This window comes from Vulpes lagopus, chromosome 8 (assembly GCF_018345385.1).
Source record: "Vulpes lagopus strain Blue_001 chromosome 8, ASM1834538v1, whole genome shotgun sequence".
In the NCBI taxonomy this organism is placed as follows: Eukaryota; Metazoa; Chordata; class Mammalia; order Carnivora; family Canidae; genus Vulpes; species Vulpes lagopus.
This window is the reverse complement of record NC_054831.1, coordinates 11,332,522-11,355,024: the sequence shown is the minus strand read 5'-3', so window position 1 is coordinate 11,355,024 and position 22,503 is coordinate 11,332,522. Positions and strand designations below refer to the sequence as shown.

General features: G+C 40.1%; 1 protein-coding gene across 1 annotated transcript in view; it reads left to right on the top strand.

Annotated features, from left to right (window-relative positions):
* The window catches only part of COL4A3 (collagen type IV alpha 3 chain), a 129,802-nt gene that overhangs the window by 76,484 nt on the left and 30,815 nt on the right, over positions 1–22,503 (top strand). The window contains exons 12-27 of the mRNA XM_041766914.1: positions 29–70; positions 283–360; positions 2,067–2,129; positions 2,520–2,579; positions 3,728–3,772; positions 4,272–4,325; positions 5,250–5,291; positions 7,363–7,447; positions 8,665–8,700; positions 10,542–10,706; positions 13,393–13,485; positions 14,205–14,300; positions 17,083–17,153; positions 18,009–18,191; positions 20,084–20,252; positions 22,235–22,327. Of these exons, the coding sequence (XP_041622848.1) occupies positions 29–70; positions 283–360; positions 2,067–2,129; positions 2,520–2,579; positions 3,728–3,772; positions 4,272–4,325; positions 5,250–5,291; positions 7,363–7,447; positions 8,665–8,700; positions 10,542–10,706; positions 13,393–13,485; positions 14,205–14,300; positions 17,083–17,153; positions 18,009–18,191; positions 20,084–20,252; positions 22,235–22,327 (1,375 nt within the window). The remainder of the gene's footprint in view (positions 1–28; positions 71–282; positions 361–2,066; positions 2,130–2,519; positions 2,580–3,727; positions 3,773–4,271; positions 4,326–5,249; positions 5,292–7,362; positions 7,448–8,664; positions 8,701–10,541; positions 10,707–13,392; positions 13,486–14,204; positions 14,301–17,082; positions 17,154–18,008; positions 18,192–20,083; positions 20,253–22,234; positions 22,328–22,503) is intronic.

The following is a 22,503-nucleotide window of genomic DNA, read 5'->3' as shown; positions in this document are numbered from 1 at the left end:
AATAACTTAGTGTTGTCTTTTCTTACAGGGTCAAATGGGCGATAAAGTGATAGGACAAAAAGGAGAGCGGGTAATTAAAATATTGTGGTTTATTTGTGGGGAAGACATTTTCAGTTTCATTACAATCATCCTGTATATCTTTGTAAGTGACACTGAAACAAATGCATTTGCTTTGTCATTTGCTCTGTCTTCTTACCTAAGAGCCAAAGGGAAAAATCTGTCTCTCCCAGAAGCAAAGGAGATGTTGTTTGGTTTTGCCTTCCTGAGTGTCTTTGTCTTTAGGGTGTGAAAGGATTAACAGGACCTCCTGGACCACCAGGAACAGTTATTGTGACGCTAACTGGCCCTGATAACAGAACGGTAGGTAACGCTTCCATTTATTACTCGGGTTGTGCATTCTTACTTCTGGGGCCAGGTCCTCTTACCTCTTTTATAAGTGTTGCCATCCGAGCTCTCTCAGCCAGCCTGAGCCTCTGGATTTGATTTTTTCCCCATCTTTTACTTGAGAATCAAAAAACATGAGACAAGGAGCTGAGGCAAGATCAGAGGCAAGCAACTTCCAAGATTCTAGAAGGGAGGGCTTGGATCTAATTTTGTTCACCTTTTATCCTCATCCTGTCTCATTGTTCCTAACTCGGATGGATATTCAGTGAGTATTTTTGTATAAATGATAGGTGTATGGCTCTGATCCAACTGGATAGTAATGACCTCAAGATATCAGTGGAATAGTGTGATAATCTAATGGGACATTTTTACCTGCCATTATATCCCCCAAGGGCAATGTGGCCTACATTCCTCTCCAAGGGCACTGTGACCCTGTTTTTCGACATGAACATTGGTTTTTGTTTCTATTGTAGGTTAGCTAGAAGGGCCAGGATATTAGAACTGGATTGAATGCTCAGAAAAAGTGAATCATAATATAATACCCCAAACCTAGATACTAGGTTGATCTTGGAATGTCGGGACAGGGTTGGGGTGGGGGACAGTGAGGAGTTAACTAGCAAGTTTCTTGTGGATTAACCAAAAAATAGACATAAATCCTCCTTTTTTAAACTTCTGATTGTTTTTAATAATAGCTTGATTGAAACATAATTCACTTACCATACAATTCACTATTTTAAAGAATAAAATTCATGGGATTTAGTTATAATTAATTTTAATGACATTATTCAGATATAATTTATATACCATGAAGCTCACTTATCTAGTGCACAATTCATAATACACTAAATATCCAATGCACTAAAAAGTGCATTCGTGGGGTTGTACACCTGTTACCACATGCAATTTTAGAATATTTTTGTCACCTAAAAAATAAACCCTTTAGTCACTATTTTCCAGTACAATTAATTTTTAATGGTAGAAATCATCAAAACAAAACTGAGAAGAGATAAAAGCAAAAGATGGTGAAATTTGATATGACCAAAATAATAACTCTCATTGAAGACTGGAAAAATTAAACTAAAGAAAATAACTAAACTTTTCAGAGGTTAATCAACAAAAAATTAATGAAGCATAAAATTTTATTGACTGGAAATTGACAGGAAAAAAAAAAGGCTTTTCTTGATAAAAATCTAGATCTGGAAGATTTGACCCAGGGAAAAAATTTTGAGTTTAAAAAAAATGATGCTTCAAGAGAAGACTCACACTGAGGAAAATACAGTCAGTAAATATGATAAGAACACAAATAGACCTAATACCATCAAATCCTCATCATAACATAGACTCAGAAACTAATTGATCCCCATGAGAATAATTTCTGGATATTAATAACAAAAATCAGGTACATTGGAAATGATTTGAATGTGCTTATTGAAAACTGACTCAGGAATTAAATTGGTTTAACATAGTTTGATCCAAAAGATACTATCTTTAAAAAAAAATAAAAGCTTATGTGTGGTTTCAGTGTGTTCACAAGTATAAAATTTGAAATGTGAAAGTGTGTCAAGTTAGCAGCAGGTACCTAAGTAGTTTGTAGATCCAGTTCATTGGATAGAGAAATTTTTCAAATAAAAGCAGTAAAATCTTGATCTATGTGTAATGACTTTAAATTGATTTTGTGGCAGGACCTCAAGGGGGAGAAGGGAGACAAGGGAGCCATGGGGAAGCCTGGACCTCCTGGGCCCTCGGTAGGTCATTTAGAGTCATGCTGTTCCCTCAAACATGAAGTAGAGCCTTAGTGCATATTTTGATGTATGATCACCTTTTAAATCTTAATATTAGCTAAGGCATGGTAGTATTTCACCGCAGAGGTGCATATACTAGAATTATTTTACAGTCACTTCAAGCTGAAATCCCTGCTGTCTTGTACATGTACCCACTGTCTCCTATCTTCTGATTTATCTTCAGTATCTGGTATGTTAGCATCTGTTTTTAAAAGAATGCTTATACGTGAGATGACCCATCATTCAAACATTTAAAAATGTAACAGAATAATCAGAAGGAAAAACTTAATGACAATCAAGGTGAGTCTAAAAATCAATAATTCATCAAATTTGACGTAACTCTCATTAATACAGGGACTGCCTGGAGAATCCTATGGATCTGAAAAAGGTGCTCCTGGAGAACCTGGCCCACAGGTGAATCTGGATATAGAGTGTCATGTGCATCTGTATCATACTGTCAATACTCAGGTCTCTTTAGGAGGCAAGTGTAAGATGCCCAATTCAAACTAGTTTAGGTTTATGTACGTTTTTTAGAGATTTAAGAAATGAAACTTATTTGTTCAAGTACCTGAGAAGTCCAAGGCTAAAACAGGCTTCAAGGATTTCAGAGCCTCAAACAAGATGGGCAGGACTCTCCATATCATTTCTCCTTCTCTGTGTGGATGATTTTCTCCCAGGTAGGTGGCAACAGGGAGAAAAAGCAAGAAGTAGCAGCAGACAACTTCAGGTTAATGGCATCCAAGAAGACAGTGTGTCTCCCTGTATCTACTAATAACACCCCAGAGAATTGCTCTAGTTGGCCCAGCCTGGTCCTGTGTCTCACCCTGGAGAGGTGACTGTGGCCAGGAGAAATAGTTTCTAGGATTGGCCAGGCCAGCAGAGCAGGCACTATTAAGGTTGATGGCCCCATGAGGACCACACAGAGGGAAGGAAAGGCAGCTCCCCAAAGAAGATGGGGCACACTGGGACGTGGGTACAAGGAGACAGAAACAACTGAGCTCCACTTACCCACCCAGCTCTGTTTTGGAAAGACTTAAACACATATATTGCTTTAAAACTAAAAATTATACATTGAGGACACCTTGGTGGTTCAGCAGTTGAGCGTCCGTCTTTGGCTCAGGGCGTGATCCCAGGACCCTGGGATCACGTCCCACATCAAGCTCCTCACAGGGACCCTCCTTCTCCCTCTGCCTCTGTCTCTGCCTCTTTCTCTGTGTCTCTCATGAATAAATAAATAAAATCTTTTAAATAAATAAAAATTATACATTGAGAAAAGTGTATGTTTTTTCTAAGAAAAAGTATTTGGTCAACATGATTCTTAATTCTGTTACGGAGGGTAGACACCATAATAGTTCATCCAAAAGCCCTGTCTGTTTGGAACACTACAAAACATCTCTATAAATATGTTCTGTAATTAATAGTTTTTCCTTCTAATAAATGGGAGAGGAGTCTCAGTTTAGGCTCTCTTGCCCAAGGTCCAGAGGACATCATCATATCATTTACATTTTGCATATTTATTAAAGCTATTCCATATCTATTAAATTACGTGTTTTTTGTTTTAGGGAAAACCTGGCAAAGATGGTGCCCCTGGTTTCCCTGGCACTGAGGTAAAGACATGTGTGGTCCACTGATGTTGTTGAAATGTCAGTCCCATTTGATGAAGAAGAATTTGAAGGAGTCACTAGTAGTTATTAAGCTAACAAAAGCATACAGCCTTTTCAACGTATATTTGAGAATCATAGTGTTACACCCTCACTACGAAGATAGATAATCTGAGCACATCCTTTTTTTTTCTTTTCAAAAAATAGTTCCAGAAGTGCCTGAGTGGTTCAGTCAGTTAGGCGTCCAACTCTTGATTTTGGCTCAGGTCATGATCTTGTCGGTCATGGAATTGAGCCCCGAATTGGGCTCCACATTCAGCCGGAAGCCTGCTTGAAGATTCTTTCCCTTTGCCCTTCCCCCCCATTCATATACATGAGCTCTCCCTAAAATAAATAAATAAATCTTAAAAAAAAAAAAAAAAAAAAGGAGTTCCAACTTCTTCTGCTTTCCATTGAAGAAACTGACTTGTGTGTCTTCTGACCTATTGTCTGTCCTTTCCCATAGGGGCCCAAAGGCAACAGAGGCTTCCCTGGGTTACGGGGTGAAGACGGCATTAAGGTAATCCCTTCTCTAGCAACTTGTCTTTAGACTTTTTAACTGGTTAGGTTTTGCACATCCTTTCTCAACCATGCCCTGAAAATGGGTGCAAGGGATTGCAATCGGAATTCATTAAAATACCTTAGTTATATTTGTTAAGTAAAAGGAAATGAGAGATGTGACAAGTTTACTTAGACACTTGAAACACAGTTTTGTGGGGAAGATATAAAACTTGCTCTGTGTAGTGGAAGCTGGCCGACATAGTGACCAGTGAGATTTAGTTTCCTTATGAGGAAGGAGTTGGGAAAGTCTTGCAAGGGAAGGTTTCTGGTCAGTGGAGGTCAAGGGTAGGCTGAGCCCCATGAGTCTCAATCTAGGTCATGACACACCAAATTATGAGTTGTTCATTTGTTCATTTGTTTCTGGCAACATGTTACAGATGTTTTCAAATAATTGTCATAGGTAGGGTTATGTGCAGATTTAAGATTTATCCTATCATAATATCACTTCTGGTAGAATTCTGAAAGTGCCCTCCTGAGTAGGTAAGGAAGGGGTTTGGTTACAGGTCAGTTGGGACCCTGGGAATCTCATACAACCCGCAGCCTGGTTTTGCTGTGCTTGTATTCTGGATGAGAACATGGGGATGTGTGATGCGTAGGAACACCCTCCAAAGATATTGGCATGGAAGAAACATGTAAACCATCAGAGCAACAACCACTTCCTAGGACCTTGTTGACAAGATTCTTGCCCCAGATATGACCCTCCAGAGAAGTAACCCAAAGTTGACATCCCCTTCATTTTAACTTGGTTTGTACAGTACACAGAAATAACATTACTTTTATCATTGACTTATTGTTTAACTATGTATTTTGCTTTATAAGTAAAGCAAATATGTAAGTACCTTGGATTAATGTACTTATAATTTATAACTGTCTTTCAATACAGGGGTGGAAAGGGGACATTGGCCCGCCAGGATTTCGTGGTCCAGTAAGTGTAACTAAAGACAATATCAGTGTCATATTTGATCAAGTCCTTCAAAGTATCGAGGAAATTTTGAATCAGTGTCTCTCATTAACTGTTAAGATAAAGATTATGGTATTTACTTTTTTATCAAGCCAGGGAAGAAAATCGCCTTTGTCATTATTTGTCTAATTGACAATGGATAAATATTTCTCTTTGGTCTTATTTGGTCTCCGGAAGGCACTAGAAATAACCACGTTGGGCATGAGAATGGATAAATTCTTTGTCCAATCAGACATGGGCCAAGGTGACCTGTGCCCTTGAGCAGAGTAGTAGGAGTGCAGTGGAGGCCAACGGGGGCAGCCGGGGGAGGGAGCCTGCTCCATTCACTGCAGCTGGGCCCAGGTATGACAACAGGCATTTCCAGAGCTCAACAGAGGAGCTCAACCAGAGCCAGCAAAAACCAGTGACGCCCAGCCCAAACTCCATTTTAGTAGGCAGTCTCCTCTCTCCAGCATGGACATGGATCTGATGCAGCATGCAACTCCTGACTGCAAAGGGGCCACATTCTCTATTTTGTGACTCTAAAGCTTAAGCAGATGAGTAAAAGGGACTCAGGATCTGAATTCTGGTATCTCTTTCTCTCCTGCATTTAAAAGACAGTAGTTCTCAGATGCCTGAGTAGTACAGTCAGTGGGACTCTTGGTTTTGGCTCAGGTTGTGATATCGAGCCCCACATTAGTCACGTGCTGAGCTCGGTGTCTGCTTAAGACACTTTTTCACTCTCTCTCTCTGCCCCCCCCCCCAATAAGTAAATAAACTTTAAAATATGAAAGAAGGTAGTAGTTCTCACATTCAATGTGCTGAGCAGAACTGCCATTCATGACTATGCCAGTTCTATGGAAAGCTCCATGATGGTAAAAGAGTCATGGGGTAGGGGTGAGGCGGTTCTGCTACTAATACAGTTCTCAGATCCCTCAGGCTAAGTAATCTACTCAGTACCTGAGGGAGTGTCCTGGAAATTCACATTTCACCTAACAAGCAAATGATTCAGAGGCAAGTAGTCTCAAAATACTTTTATGGAGTTGCCAGAAAGAAGAAATGAGCCATTTTGTGAAAACACTTAGCCAAAACTTGGCAGGTGCACATATGTCATTATGGAATTTATGATGGACATTATTACATTATCATTACTGTTACTATTATGAATTGTTTTTGTTATTTTATACATAATTGCTTAACCACAATACTTTTGTTAACTCTTCCTTAAACAAGCCAACAAAGTAATTGGCCTTATGTAGCATATGAGGAAACAAAACGAAACCAATTTTTTTTTTATTTCCATCTTCTTTCCTTCAAGATAAATGTACTGAATTCTATGAGAAATCTACTTGTCAGTTGTGCTTGAGAGAAATTCTTAGCGTTCCTAGCTTGCTGTGTGTATTTCAATTCTATGTAACTCTGCAGCACCTAGTAACTTCCTTGGAAGTTCTACTTAGGAAGTAGATGTTTAAGAAGAACAGCAGTAGGTCCACCAAGCATATTAGAAACAATAACCTTCAATATTATATTGCAAGTCAATGGTATGCTGAAATGTAAAGAGACAATCAACGGAGTATTGTGGGTCCCAACATACTATGAAATAAAGTTAGTGCATGAGGGCAAGCATTTTTAAAAAGTGAAATAGCATATAATAAAAAAAAATCAGAATTGATCATATGTCAAAATGGTAAGTCACTGCTTTTGAAACTTTAACTTCGGTATACAGATTCCCACATATCTGGATCTGGATGTTCCAGATCCACAGTTCACTTATGGAAATGAGTGTGTGAGCTGGCTTGCATCATAAAATGTATTTCTAATTGAAAGCCCATGAAATACATGATACCAGAAACATCAACTTTGATCTTTAAATTTATCCATCATGTACATATGACTGTATTCTTGCTAATACATAAACTTATGAATTCAGGAAAATAAGGAAAAGATCCTTTGGGCAAAAAGAGAAAAAAAGGATACAATACATTGAAGTATTGCATTTGGTGAGCTCACCATAAATAGCTATCCTTTCTCTTTATTCGTTTCCTTTTCCTTTAAGACAGAATATTATGATGCATACCAGGAAAAGGGTGATGAAGGAATTCCAGGCCCACCAGGCCCCAAAGGAGCTCGTGGACCCCAGGGTGAGAATGAATTTCTTCCTAAAGCATTTACTGACATTTCCATGTGTTTCCTTCCAGGCAATGTAAAACACATGCTTATGACCTAGAATTTGCCGGAGGCAAAAGGGAGGTCTCCCAGTTTTCATGGGTGGTAGTATTGGTGTGTCCTAATTTTCATACTTTTATATGAGTATTCCATAGGTGCCATACCATAGAAAGTAGTTAAATCCTCTCTGTGTGTAAAAGCATCAAGTTCAGTCTGACAAGAAAATACTAACCAGAGGGCAGGAGGAGGGAATGTGAAGATCCTCAACCATAGTGGGTTACAAAAGAAAAAATGGAGACCCCAAAAAACTGCAATTTGAGCAAATCCACACAATAGTGACAAGAGGGGACTGAAACCCAGATTTCCTGACTCCTGCCCCATGAAATAGTGTCACATTTACTTAGATTCTATCCCTTCAGATAGATTGAAAAGGTGTAGGTCAAGGGCTCTCCTCTGTGGCTACACATCAGAATTCCTGGGAAGTTCTAAACAATAATATGCCCAGGTCCAGGCACTGGGATTTTGCTGCAACTGTCTGCATGGGGGAGGGGGCCTGGGCGCTGGTAGATTGTAAAAGTTCCCCAGATTATTCTAGTGTGCAGGCGGGATTGAGAACCACCGATCTAAGGCCAATTATTGATACAAATAAGATTTCGAAGGAGAATTTCACTTAAAAGAGTAAAAATTCCCATTGTTCTTAAATGGACAGATAAGTATAGACAAAGACATAGATTTTTTTTAATCTGCAATGTTCACTAGTCACACAGATGTATCAAAGAATTAGAACCTCACCTGCAATATCATAGCTAGAAACGATCTGAGATGGGAAGCCAAGCCAAACGACAGGACCTTGACAGTTCCAGCTGTTTGCTGTTCTTGCATCGCACCATCGCACCATCCCAGCAAAGTGTCTAGCACAGAGCAGGCTCTTAGTACATGTCTGCTGAATTGTTTGACTGTGTTAGGATGGCGTGACTCACTTCTGAGTGTTAGGCATCTCAGACTAGTTTCTTCTCTGCAGTTTGTCTTAAATAAATGAAGTTTTCTAATATTTTACCTTCGTGAGAGTGGAGAAAAAGTATGAAGATATTTCCTTTTAATTAGTATAATATTGTCGCCCAAGATTTCAAAAATGGGGAGAGGGAAGTATTTATATCCTTATAAGCAATTAATTGTTGTTACGGATTTGTAGGTCCCAGCGGTCCTCCTGGAGTTCTTGGAAGTGCTGGTATGTACATGTTTCTTGAGCCACCAATAGAAATGCTATTGAAAGGAAAATCACCTTTGCATCACTTACATAAGACACAGGCCTCATTAATTGATCTAAAAGTGTTTCCAGCTTCTTCATTGTTAACTTTGTGACTTATAGCGGGAACGGGAGGGAAAGCTGACACAAAGCGACTTAGAAATGCTTTTTTACGTCCCAGTAGTTTAAACCAAGTGACAGTAACTGGTGTAGGGGCGGAAGCCTTGAAGCTCAGAGGAGGCACAGATAGAAAACAATAATTTACAGTAATTAAGTTGGTTAAAAATGGTAGTTTTCATAGTGTATCACATGTTGTGTACATAGGTTGTACATAGGTTGCATTTTTTTTTCAGATTTGTTTGAGAGACAGTGTGTGCAGGCAAGCAAGGGTGGTGAGGTGGAGGGAAGGGCGCAAAAGAAAAGAATCTCAAGAAACTCCGTGCTAAGCAGGGAACTTGTTGTGGGACTCGATCCCCCAACTCTGAGATCATGACCTGAGCCAAAACCAAGAGTCGGTTGCTTAACCAACTGAGCCACCCATGTGCTCCATAGATTACACTTTTATGTAGTTTTAAATTTCACGGTACATTACTTATGAATACATAGATAATTCTGTAAAGTATAAAAACACCCACGAGTCACTGGAAGGGTTGTCTCTTGAGAGAGGAAGGGTAGAATCAAGGACATTTCATCAAGGATTAACCTCAGTGGCTTTAATTATAACTGTAATGCTGTCATGTGTCATTTTGTAGAGGAAACGAAACCTTGGGAAAAAAATAGCTAAGGTTTGATAAGCCCTGCCCCTGATTACATTTTTCTCTATACCTTGTTGTATATTTAAACTATTTCATAATTTCGAAAATGAATTGAAATTAAGCAGATTGCAGAAGTATATGTATCGTATTATCCCATTGTAAAAATATTGATAAATGGATAAATATTGTGTGTACTTGCATGTGCATGGAAAAATATACACCAAACTGTTAACAATGGGTATCTCCTGAAGTTGGAATACAAAAGGATATTTTAGAGGTCTGGCCAAAGATTAGGGAAGAGTTTTTTTTCTCCCCACCAGCACCCCCCTGCCCCAAGTAATGAATAGGCTCCCTTAGGAAATGAGTAAGTAAAAATTACAAAACTCTAAAACAGACATCAATCAGAGGGATTTGCTTTTATGGCAAAATCCTTATGCTCAATAATCAGAAATAATCAGATATTACCCCTGCTGATTCTCAGCCCTTTGGTGGTGAGGTCTTTCTTCTTTATAGTTAAGCTGTTTGTAAGGCAGGAGGAATTCGTGACTGGCCCTCTGTCACCTTAAGAGAGACAGGTGAAATGGCTTTGTACCACCTGGCCTGGCTTCTCTTCCAGGAGATGCCTGCCTCCCCCACCACACCCTTTTATAATGAAGATGATTGGCAGGAATTAAGTCCAATTAGGACAGTCTCTCATTTCAGATGCTGAAAGGTAGGTATCTTCTAGTATCTGATGAAAAAAATCAACAAAGCAGCACATATTGAAGAATTTCTCATGAGATCCTTTTAAACAAAAAAGACAGTAGTGCATCTCTGTGTTTCCCTTGTAATAAATAAGTTCGTATCTTACCTCCTGGGACTGGAACATTCTGAGCTATACTTTGCTGATAGTTTAACAAGGCCACATATGAAGGAAGGAAGATATCCCCTTTGGGTTTTATATGCTTTATGTACCTCTTGATTATGTAACTTTGGTTAATAAGAATATATCACTTTTTGCAATTGAAAAAATAACACATATTAATCAGGAAAATACTTAAAATGTGCTAACATGTTCTTTTCTCCAAGGGTTATCAAAGCCTGGCCTCAGAGGAGCTCCTGGATCTCCAGGCATGAAAGGACGTAAAGGGGAACAAGGGCCCCCGGGAAAGAATGCAGTGGGGCCTCCTGGGTCCCCAGGTTGTCCTGGTTCACCAGGCCCCATAGGGCTGCCGGGATATCCAGGACCACCAGGTAGCTACGTGATGGGGCCTTCAATCTGTGTGGATCTTAAGAGCAATCTTTCTGCTGCTGTTTCACTTTATAAACTCTTTGTGAAAGCATCTCTGGTGGAATGATGACTTTGCTGGTACAGCAAAGCTTTAGCCTGAGCTCCCATGAGAGGTCACAGTGGAAGTCAGTCACAGGGGCAGTGAAGCAGAGAAGGATGACAGTTATCAGGTCGGCCTAGGCCAAGTTTGCAACTGCTTGTTCCATCCCTAGAGAATATCTCCAAGAAGCTATAACTTTATTGCAGAACAATCTGTCCCAGAGAAAAAAGAGGGAAGAATTTATCCACCAGTTCCTATTGGTCATGGGTCAAAGATATATCCCACAGGGCCAGACCAGCCTCCCTACACACACACACACACACACACACACACACACACACACACTCTTCCTGGCTGTGTTAGCATGACTCCCGGGGCATCCCATGACCTGGCATCAGCAGGCAAACCCAGAGCAAGGGTGTGTGGGCTTGAGGTGCACAGCATGGGCATGAGGCAAGATGCTCCCAGAAAAAGTAGGTCAGAGACCACAGAGCTGCAGCCTAGAGGAGGTGAAGTGGTGTCTGGGGCTGTCCTATCCTCTCCAGCCTCCCACAGAGCCACTTCGCATTTTCTGTTGGCTGATAGGTACACAGAACCTCAGACCATATGGGACACTCTTTGGATCTTAAATGGCTCTTCTGGAAAGTGCCCAGGAGGTCTTGTGTTTTATACTCAGTCCTCCTAACAACCTTAAAAATGTGCTGTGTGTCTGAGATTTTGTTTTAAAGAAAGGAAGGATTTATTATTTATAGACAGTGTGATTATAAACCTGGAAAATCTGAAAGAATAATCTGGAAAACTCTTCCTGTTAATAAGATAATTCAGTTAAATTTCTGGCTATTTGAGCAATATTTGGGGAAAAAAAATAAAAGTTTCCCTTTAGGCCAACAGCTGCTTGAGAAATTATCCCATTAATAAAACAATAAACGTCCGAGGACAAAAGCTGCCAAGCTATGGTGTGAACCTATGTGAAAAACAAAGCAAAACTAAATTAAACTGAAATTTTTCAGTGTCAGTGATTTTTTTAAAGGTTTTTAAAAAATTTATTTATTCATGAGACCCACACACACACACACACACATACACAGAGGCAGAGACACAGGCAGAGGGAGAAGCAGGCTCCATGCAGGGAGCCTGACGTGGGACTCGATCCTGGGTCCCCAGGATCATGCCCTGGGCTGAAGGTGGCACTAAACCACTGAGCCACCCAGGCTGCCCTGTGTCAGGGATTTTAACAAATTCTAGTGCTCTGAGTCTTTTTCAAGATGTAGGCTTAGTATGCTCATTTTATTGACAAGGAGCCTGGTGTGCACAGCTCTTGTAGGTAATAAGTGCTGTCGTCGGGCTCTGGACCCTGGGTGCCAGCAGTAACACACCTCCCTCTCCAGGAAACTGTGCATCCTCTCCCCTCAGAGATCGCCCTGGTTTCCTAGCTTCTCTTAGCATCACCTGTCTGTCCATCCAGTTGCAAGTTCAAGCTCATATCCTGCAGGAAGTTTTCACCAAGCCCACATCCTATAACACTCATGCTTATCCCAATAGTAGAGCTTTTCCCATTGCCTGTCTTGGTCAGTTTCCCCTACGAAGACTCAAAGCTTTTTGAGGTCAGAGACTGTGTCTTGTTGCTGTTTAAAGCTCGGCATGTAGCACAGGCGCTGGAACATTGTAGGTAGTCAAATATTTGTTGAATTAAGCATGAAATGAGTATGAAAATATGCAAGTAAATACAAATCTATAAATGTGTAAGTATACATATAGGCCTACATCAAGTATAAAACTGCCATTAGGTTTTACTGTTTAAAGATAATTATCCAGTCATCTTAAAGACACAGAAAACTGGATCACAAAATGAGCATTCCTTTCAGAGTCAAGCAAATGTTATCCACACCCCGTTCCATCTCAGTTAAATGTGATACCATGTTGCTCTGAAATCTGGGGTAGCTATAGGTATTATTTTCAAATATTTAGTTTCCTCAGCATTGCCTTCTACCCAGATATGCAATGGCAAGACCAAAAATTTGGTCTTAGAACTCAAGAGCCCTAGAGCATTAACTGTTCATTGAAACATTATATAGTAGCAAATATATGTGGAAGGCTGGGGAGAGCTTTCTTAAAGACTCCTTTAAGAATGACAAATTCCATTGATGTGAACAAGCGATGCAGAGAAAACAGATTAACACTCCATCAGAACTTTCTCCCTCAGTAGGTATTAAGCATCTACAATATATCAGGGAGATTCAATATACCCAAGATACACAGAGGAATGAGATTTGATCCTTTCCCTAAAAATGCTAAAAGGGTAGTCTTGGAAGAATTGGAAATAACTGAATAAAATAACATGGGTTGATTTTGTGATAAGAACTAACCAGATAGCAAACCTTTAAAGAATCACTGCACCACTGTCAAAAAATATCACATGTGCGTAAATGAGAAAGGAAAAGCTGGTCAACATGCTTCAGCCTTCAATTGCAGGCCACCATCAAAAGACTCAGCTTCCAAAACAAACATGGGGGAAATGCATATAAAATAATACATCTTACTGAAACTACTTGGTAATTGAATAAAAAACACATAAAAAATTTAAAAATAGCTTTGGTGTTGTTTTGCAGGTGACATCGTGTTTCGCAAAGGTCCACCTGGGGGTGGTGGACTCCCCGGCCATGTTGGGTTTCCAGGCATCCCAGGAGTCGAGGGGCCCAAAGGTTGGTTCAATCATTGGTGTTGCTCTATGAAAGCAAATCATTCTCATCATCATTACTATCACTGATTTTTCCCCTTCAAAACAACAATGATCCCAAACTATGGACAGCCACAGATGGCTTGCTTTCCAAAAGAATTACCTAAAAGTATTCATTTATCTGTGAAGCAATCATGTATTTAGCACCCAGGCAATAAACTGTTGGATATGCCTAGAATATGAGTTTTATCCTGCACCAAAGGAGAGAGGTACTGAAAAAATAAATATTTTATTCTTGATTCAGATTTCCTCTAAGAATATTAAAAAGGTCGAATAGATAAAGTAAACTGACGCAACACGTGAATAATTTTTTAAAGATTTTATTTATTTATTTATTTTGAGAGAGCGAGAGCATGAGCAAGGGGGAGGGGCAGAGGGACTGGGAGAAGCAGGCTTCCCTCTGAGCAGGGAGCTCGATGCAGGACTCAATCCCAGGACCCTGGGATCATGACCTGAGCCAAAGGTCATGGCTCTTAACCATGATCATGACACTTAACCAACTGAGCCACCCAGGCGCCCCTAGATGAGTGATTTTTTTACTAATATGCACAATATCCTTGATGATTTTCATTAACCTCCCCAAAATTTTTAATGTAGTAAATGATTGTGTGGTTTGGAAATCATCTGTACTTTCTGCAGACTCGATGTGGGTTTATGAGTAACGTAAGCATGCTCTGATTGCAGGGGAACCAGGCCTCTTGTGCGTACAGTGTGCTTATATCCCAGGGCGTCCAGGTCTCCCAGGACTGCCTGGGTTGGATGGCATAAAAGGAATCCCAGGTACAGACATTTTGCGGGCAAGGGTATTTGCGAGTACAAAAGGGTGAGCTCAACTGGGTGGTGAAAAAAAGGTACCAGACGTCTGGATGTCATGATGTGGTTTGTAAGAACTTAGAGGGAGATTTTCAAAAACATACTCTGCTAACATAAAGTAAGCCAAAACACAAAAACTGGCATGTCTCCTTGTTCCATTTTAGTTGCTGAATTCTAGCAAACCATTGGGTTATCCACGAATTGTAGACTGGGGTTTCTATGGGGGTAGGAGCTAGGAGAAGTGAGGCAGGCATCCCACATACACATTTTTTCTTCCATGAGGAAATAGCTCTCTCTCATTTTTTTTTTTTTTCTTAAAAGACACAACTCTCCTCAGTCTTTTTTTTTTTTTAAGGCCTCCACTTTTGGTACAGCCAAAGGCATATGCGCTATGTCATTCTTTAGAAAGATACAAATGCAATAAATCCGCACACCAGTGGGGGCAATAGAGTGGTGAGGACTGTGGTGAGCTGGAAGGCACAACGGAGGGGACCATCCCACACCAGCTCAGATCTGTTGTTACTTTGCGGCATTTTAAGCCCTGCATTGATAAATCTTTCCATTTTTCATGAAAAGAAAGGAAGATTTTTATCTGAAATCATACATTTTTCAGTATTAGCTACTAACTCTATTTTTGAAGGTAAAAACCATCTCAGAGGCCAAAATTCTGAGAGCCGACTAGAGCCTGTGTCACTTCTTTTGTCAACCCCTCTGCCAGACCAGACCCTCCACCCCATATGATTGCTCCAGGCTGCCACTGTCTCTGCTGCCCTGGCACCCCCTTCCTCAGCCACAGAACTGATCCTGGGCAAAACCTTGAGGTAGAGGAAGTCTCATTAGTTGGATTCCTCTGTCTCTCGTGCCACTGCCCTGGCTACTCAGGGCCTCTCATGCTATGTCACATGCAGTCGTGGCTTTGCCATGACCACCATGATCTGCCCACATTGTCATCAAATTGTCTATCACTAAGCAACAAGAGCTCAAGTCACAGAGCACTTGTGTGCTCAGCACTGTTCTGGATGTCGTATGTATCTCTGTGCCTTATTCCTAACATCAGTCCTAGAGGTCGGTGCTATCAGTAACCCCATTTGACAGATGGAAAGCATATACATATGGTGGCAGAGCTCATAAGTGGTCAAGCCTGGACTCAAATCCAGACCTCCTCCTCCAGAGCCCCACTCTTGCTCTCTACACTGGCATCCTTTAATTGTGGTGCCAGGAGCTTCCCTTTGAGGCAAGTTAATCCAGAGGTCTACCTGGCAACACAGATAAGGGGATATTTGTATGTTACCACCACCTGGTAGACATTGGCGTTGGCATTGGCATTGGCGTGGGGTCTTCAAGGGGGCTGGGTGTCAGTCCAAAGGAGAAATGCTAAATGTGATACCGTGGCCAGCTGATAAAGGACATGCATTCAGCCAGAGTCCTTTGTCACCCACAAAGCCTTCCTACTCCATTTACAAATGCCTTAGTTACTCTGTCATCTCTGAGACAGGCCTGAGAGGGAAGGATGACAAGGGGTGAGGGGGCAAAGAGCTGGGGTGGGAGGCAGATTATTCCTCATGCAGCTCCTATTCAGTGCTAAGACTCTGGGTGAAATTTTCTATGAAAACAAAAACTAAAAGGAACGGAAGGAGTTGGGGAGAGAGAGAGAGAGGGAGGGAGGGAAAGAATAGAAGGAAAGCAATCGTTATAGTCCTACATTCCCCTTGAGTGACCTCTAGCCCAAGGGTAGAATGCAAGTGGGCAGGCCACTGTTACCGAGCAACTAGCAGTGTTGTCTTTTCCTTGGTTTCTCTACATTTGGCATACTATAGGTATAGCTCAAAGAAGATATATAAACGGGAAAGCCATTTGGATGACTATCAAAAAATGTATCCTGATTCAAATCTTGCAAAATATAAAATCTGAATATGCATTTGTTGACACATGGGCTTGAGATCCATCCAAAAGACTCTCTAAAGGGATCATCTTTAACAGAGATATTTAAATACATATAGGAAGTGTAAAATTGTACAGTAAAATGCAATTTAGCAACAGATATCCAAAGCCTTGGAAAAGTTTGCGTCCATTCGGTCTCGCGCTACACTTTCAGAAATTTATTTAAATTATTGGATAAGTTTGAAGCACTAAATATCTAGAGATATTTATCATGGCATCATTTACTACAGCTAAGTGGAAGAATGTTCTAAATTCTGAAAACAGCAGTTAGCTGAATAAATGTTGGTTGATCCACACAAAAGGTTACAATGCAACCACTTAAGTGAAGATATAACTGTATTTATTGACATATGTATATTTATTGACATATGATTCAAAAATATCATGTATATGTCCAGTGCATTATGGATATACAATTTTATGAGTCACATACATGAAAATGTTAGCGAATATTGTCCTCTGGTGGTAGATTTATGGGTGATTTTTTATTCTCTTCTTTCTGAATCTATTTTTTTACAATGAGCAGATGTTACTTTTATGATTAATACAAATAAATGTATCTCCTTAAAACTATAAAGACAAGAATTTTAGGAAGGTAAAATTTTTTTAAATTCTAATTGTTTTGTTTTCCTTTACATCATCTCTATTCTACTTATGTACTCCCGTTCCCTCCCTGTACTCTGTGTTTTAAGATAGAAATTGTCTTTCTTTCCTCAGAAGAAAACACCCTATTTCCTTCATATACTGCATTACCCTGACTACTCAGAGTTGGCATTCAATGGATATCTAATAATTCACTGCTTTGCAGGAGGACAAGGGGCAGCTGGCATTAAAGGAAGCCCAGGGTCCCCAGGAAGTGCGGGTCTTCCAGGATTTCCAGTAAGATTTCATGGTTTGGAAGCTTTAGTGGCAATTTGGGAAGTAGCACACTCTGGAAATACAGTTGGCACCACACATAGGTTGTCAATTTGGTGCCCTGCAAAGAGTACTTAACATTAGAGCACTTAATAGATACTTGATCAAATGAATAAAGGAATGATGCGTGAATGAATAAGTGAATGAAGCAATGAATGTATAATCATTTAAAATGGTATCAGAGATAGAAGGTGGGCCTGTGGTTGCCTGGGACTAGAGTTGGAAACAGAGATTGACTGCAAATGGATTTAAAGGAATTTAGGGGAGGGATGGAAATGTTTTTAACACCAGATTGTGGTGATAATGTCATAAATGTACAAATTTACTGAAAATTAAAAAAAAACAAATTTACTAAAAATCATTGAATTGTATTCATATAAAGATACATCTTAGGATATGTAAATTAGGCTCAAAGACTTTTAGAAATTAAAATGTTATCACAGTGACTCAGAAAGTTATATAAAAATAAACACATTTATATCAAATTATTCATAGATGCATGTTAAAATTTACCAACATCCTAACGTAATCTTGTGATGATGTGTATCATAATTGCATCATTTGTATTATTGAATCATAATACTATTGCATGTGTTGCTTTGAATTGTATTATCTAGCTATATTCTTTTCCAGTTTTGGCAGCAAATAGAAAAGAAAACCAAAAAGCTTGAAATCAGACTCGTAGGCCAAAGGAAGTGCCTAAAGAAAAAAATCCACGTTCATTAAAATTGAAAAATTCTGGTTGACATTTTTTTTTAAGATTAGCACAAGAACAGCTGCACCCAAATGCAGTGCAGCCTTGTTTCTGTACCACCCTAGGGATTCCCGGGTGCTCCGGGTGCTCCAGGACTTAAAGGAGAAAAAGGAGAAACATCTGAGCCTGAGGGACAGGTGGGTGCTCCAGGGGACCCCGGGCTCAGAGGCCATCCTGGAAGAAAGGGCTTGGATGGAATTCCTGGAACTCCTGGAATCAAAGGACCACCAGGACCCAAAGGTGAACCGGTTGGTATCCAGTACTTTTTTCAAATTACCTTCCCTGCCATTAGGATGCTCCAAAGTGACAACACTGGGTGGTTTGTGATCAGAAAGTGGTTGGCCGCTCATCCTGGTGGACCCCTCCAGCTGCACAATGGGGTGCCTTCAGAGGTGTAGCAAGGGCTCCAGCAAACATGTATCATATCTTGACACATAGGTAGCACTCAGTAGTGCTTTTAGCCTAAATAAAATCCTGAGTGGAGAATGATCTTGTCTCTTACACAAGTCCCACATTTGTATCCAGTGAGGTTATAAACACATTCAGAAAATCATTAATGGTGGAAAGTCTTAGTCAAGGTTTTGAGGACTGCGTTCATTCTTTTAAGCAAAAATAAATGCTTCAAGAACAGAATATTTAGGAGTAGGGTCATCAGATACACAGATCAAATGTTTCGTCATTTAAAATATTTAGGCTTCCATCATTTCTGTCTTTTCCTAGGATAGGAATAGAATATCTCACATGTTCACTTGGGAGATTCCTACTGGGATCTCCTTATCTCTTTAAAAATGTCTTGGGGTCAGAAGCTAAGCACCTCTGTGTATTTGTGAGAAATTTGCCAGCCATGCTGCCCAGCTGTTCCAGGAAATACCAGCTTCTTCTAGGGTTTATCAGTGTTATCAAGTTAAGAGGATCCCACCTTGAACAGGAAAACTTGGCAAATAAATTTAAAGATTTGTTTACAGATGCTTTACTATCAGAATATAAAGTGTGGCTCCCAAAGATGTAGACGTGGTATACAGTCTTCCCGATGCCTTCTTGATGACAAAACAGCTTCTGGCTGAAAGCAGCTGGCAGGTTTGGTGTTTCTCAGACTCTCCCTTGACAAATGGCCAGGCTGTCCCTGGGGTGGCAGTGATGCTTATAGAGGGACAGATTCTAAAGTTCTTTGGTCTAGTATTAAGACAGCTCACATGATGCTTCCTTTTGCATCTCACTAATTTGCTTATAAGTTTCAGTAAAAGTAAAGCAAAGAAAAAAAAATCAAGGAGGTGATATGTTGAGTCTTATGTCCTGTCATTATAGAAGAAGGGGGAAAACATCCAACACTTGGTTACTCAATGATACTGAACAATGAAAATCCAGTCAAATTTATTATTTGGGGCCGTATGTGGGAAGAAGGGGAGCTCTATTATCTGTCTCATTTGACTCATTTAAAATAGACAAGCTATTTCCAAAGTTACAGCCTATGCAATTACAAAAAGATATTTTATAAGAAAAAAAAAAAAAAAAAAAAGGGGGATCCCTGGGTGGCGCAGCGGTTTGGTGCCTGCCTTTGGCCCAGGGCGCGATCCTGGAGACCCGGGATCGAATCCCATATCGGGCTCCCGGTGCATGGAGCCTGCTTCTCTCTCCGCCTGTGTCTCTGCCTCTCTCTCTCTCTGTGACTATCATAGATAAATAAAAAAAAAAAAAAAAAAAAAAAAAAAAAGAATGCAGTCTATCTGTATCTCCTTTGTAACGAAAATACCCAGTAAAGATCAAAGGTTTGCTGTGCTGGTTTTATTTTAGAAATGTGCTATTCCCAAGACTGCCAGCTCTGAAGCTATTTGAACTGTTGGCCAATGTGAACAAAGTTTTAGGAGCTATTCTCTATGTGTGACATCCCGCTGGAGGACACCTCCAGTGGGACACAAGGGACTTCCAACTTAATGAAATGTTGTTGAACTCCGAAGGCCACAAACAGCAGAAACCAGACAGTGCTCTGATTTTAGTAATAATTCCCTTCAAATGCCAACTGCTTTGTAATTCAAGACTTTCTCATTGGCTGCTTATCTGGCAGTCCTATTTATGGTAAGATTAACCCGTGTAAGGGGATATTGGAATGAAGCACTATCCAAACATATTCCTATTGTCACAGGCCCTGAGTGGTGAGAAGGGGGACCAGGGTCCTCCAGGGGATCCTGGGATCCCAGGGTCCCCAGGACCTGCAGGACCACCTGGACCACCAAACTATGGACCACAGGGAGAGCCTGGTCCAAAGGGCACCCAAGGAGTTACTGGAGCCCCTGGACCACCTGGAGAAGCCGGTTGGTTAGTTTTCTTTCCAGTCCTGTTTTCCTGTGGAGTGGGGTCATGGTTCCTAGAGCAAGTGAAGCTCCCCAAGACGAATGAATGTATATCTATCTGCTTCCAATAAGTAGAATATGTTAGCTCATAGACACTGGGAGAGAATATGTAGGATATGTTAGAGAACATTTATTTTCCCTTTACTGAGCAGTTCCAGCTGAAATTTCCTAAGAAATAGTCAGTCTCCATTTACTAATAGAAATGTATGGGATGAGGAGTACCTGGCTGGCTTCCTACATAGGTGGAACCTGCGACTCTTGATCTCGGGATTATGAGTTTGGGCCCCATGGGGGGTGTAGAGATTCCTTAAAAAAAAAAACTAAAAAAAAGAGAAATATATAGAATAATGAGTGGATTTCCATTGTGATAAACAAAGGGGTGATAGAAACCCATGAAACTGATACTGAGAAGCCTCTTCTAAGTCTCAAGGGCCCACTGATGTTATTGCAAATGTGTTCTTTCTGACCCATAATTCAATAGATGGTTTGTAAATAAAACTTCAAAATAGCTAAGATAAATGAAGAAAAGTTTTGTGATAAGTAGTTCTAAAGTCCCAGCCACTTTTGGGATCCACGTGTACTGAACATGGTTGGTAGATCCAGGAGGGATCGGATCATCAGTGTTTATCTGTGGATGAGAATTGCATATTGTTGACAGTTTTCCACAAATAATGCCACCATATCATTGTTTGCTTCTAACATCACTTTAAAGGGTTAGACCCAATAAACTAACAGCCTCCGAACCCTTTTATAGTATCCCTCATCAGTAAAAAATTGGTAGGTACCTCCCTCAGGTATTTATATATATTTTAAATTGTATGCATGCGTTTCTGCCCACACATGTACATAAAGCTTCTTTTGTGATTATATATATACATACATATATATATTTATGGTTTATTCTTTTTTGCATCTTGCTTTTGAGGCTGCTCTTCTAATCCAGGGATTGGCAAACCATGGCAGCCCATAGTCTAAATCTAGCCTACCACATATTTATGCGTGACCTACAAGCTAAAAATGATTTTTAAAATTTTTAAATGATTGGTGGATAAAAAAAAAACCTTTTGAATAATCCTTTATGGCACGTGAAAATTATATGAAATTCAAGTTTCAGTGTCCATAAATACGTTTAACTGGCACACAGCCACACTCATTCATTTACATATTGTTTCTGGCTGTTCCCACGCTACGATGGCAGCGTTGAGTAGTGGCATAGAGACCATCTGGACTGGAAAGCCCAGATTATTTACTATCTGGCCCTTTGCAGAAAACGTTCTTTTAACCCATCTTCAAATCCTCTTCTGTTCTTTCTACATGTGAAGGACTCTGTTGTAAAATATATTATCATCAAGCTTTTTCCATCACACTACTGTAAGCTTATTTTTCTATAAATATATGGATAACACAAATCACTAACATGTGTTTAATGTAAGCCACCTTATTTTGAATCTTTATGGGCTCTGTAGGCATTACTCCCCCAGTGACACATGAAGAACTTATCAGAGAGGTTAAGATATATGCCCAGGCCACATTTCATGTTTTGTTCAGCATACCATGCTTCCTTCCCATGCAAACTAGTAGCCCAATAAATATATATCCTACCAAATAGATATTCACTGAGTTTTAAGCTGAATTCCGTATTATCGATTCTTTTTTTTTTTTTTTAGAATAGGCTCTCTTTCAATAGACGAGCATTGAGTTGGGCTATTAATTAAAACTAAGCTTAGGCAATAGACAATGCTTATAAATATTCTTCAATTGAATAAGAAAGTTTCAGTGGGTTGGTCATCTTTTAAGCCAGTTTTGAAGACTATGGAAGCAGAGACTATTTTTTTCTATTCCTTGGGATATATTTATAAACCCCTTATAATCACATTTGTTCCTCTGAGCCAAAAAAAATCTTCAATATGCACACCAATCTTATGATCACAAACTTTCTTAAGGTCCTAAGGGAGAATTTGGCATTTCAACACCAGTCCCAGGGCCCCCAGGACCTCCAGGGCCCCCTGGTCATGCTGGCCCCCGAGGTCCACCTGGTGAGTATCCCCTCTGCCAAGTCTGGTGCATGGCATCAAATGATAGCCTACTGTCCTTGAAAAATGTCATCCCCTTTGTAAGGAAAGAAAATATTTATTGGTTCCAAAAGAGAGTAAAGGCTCAAGTTTTGTCAGATAACGAGTCCACAGGCGGGGGACTTGTCATTGATCTTTGA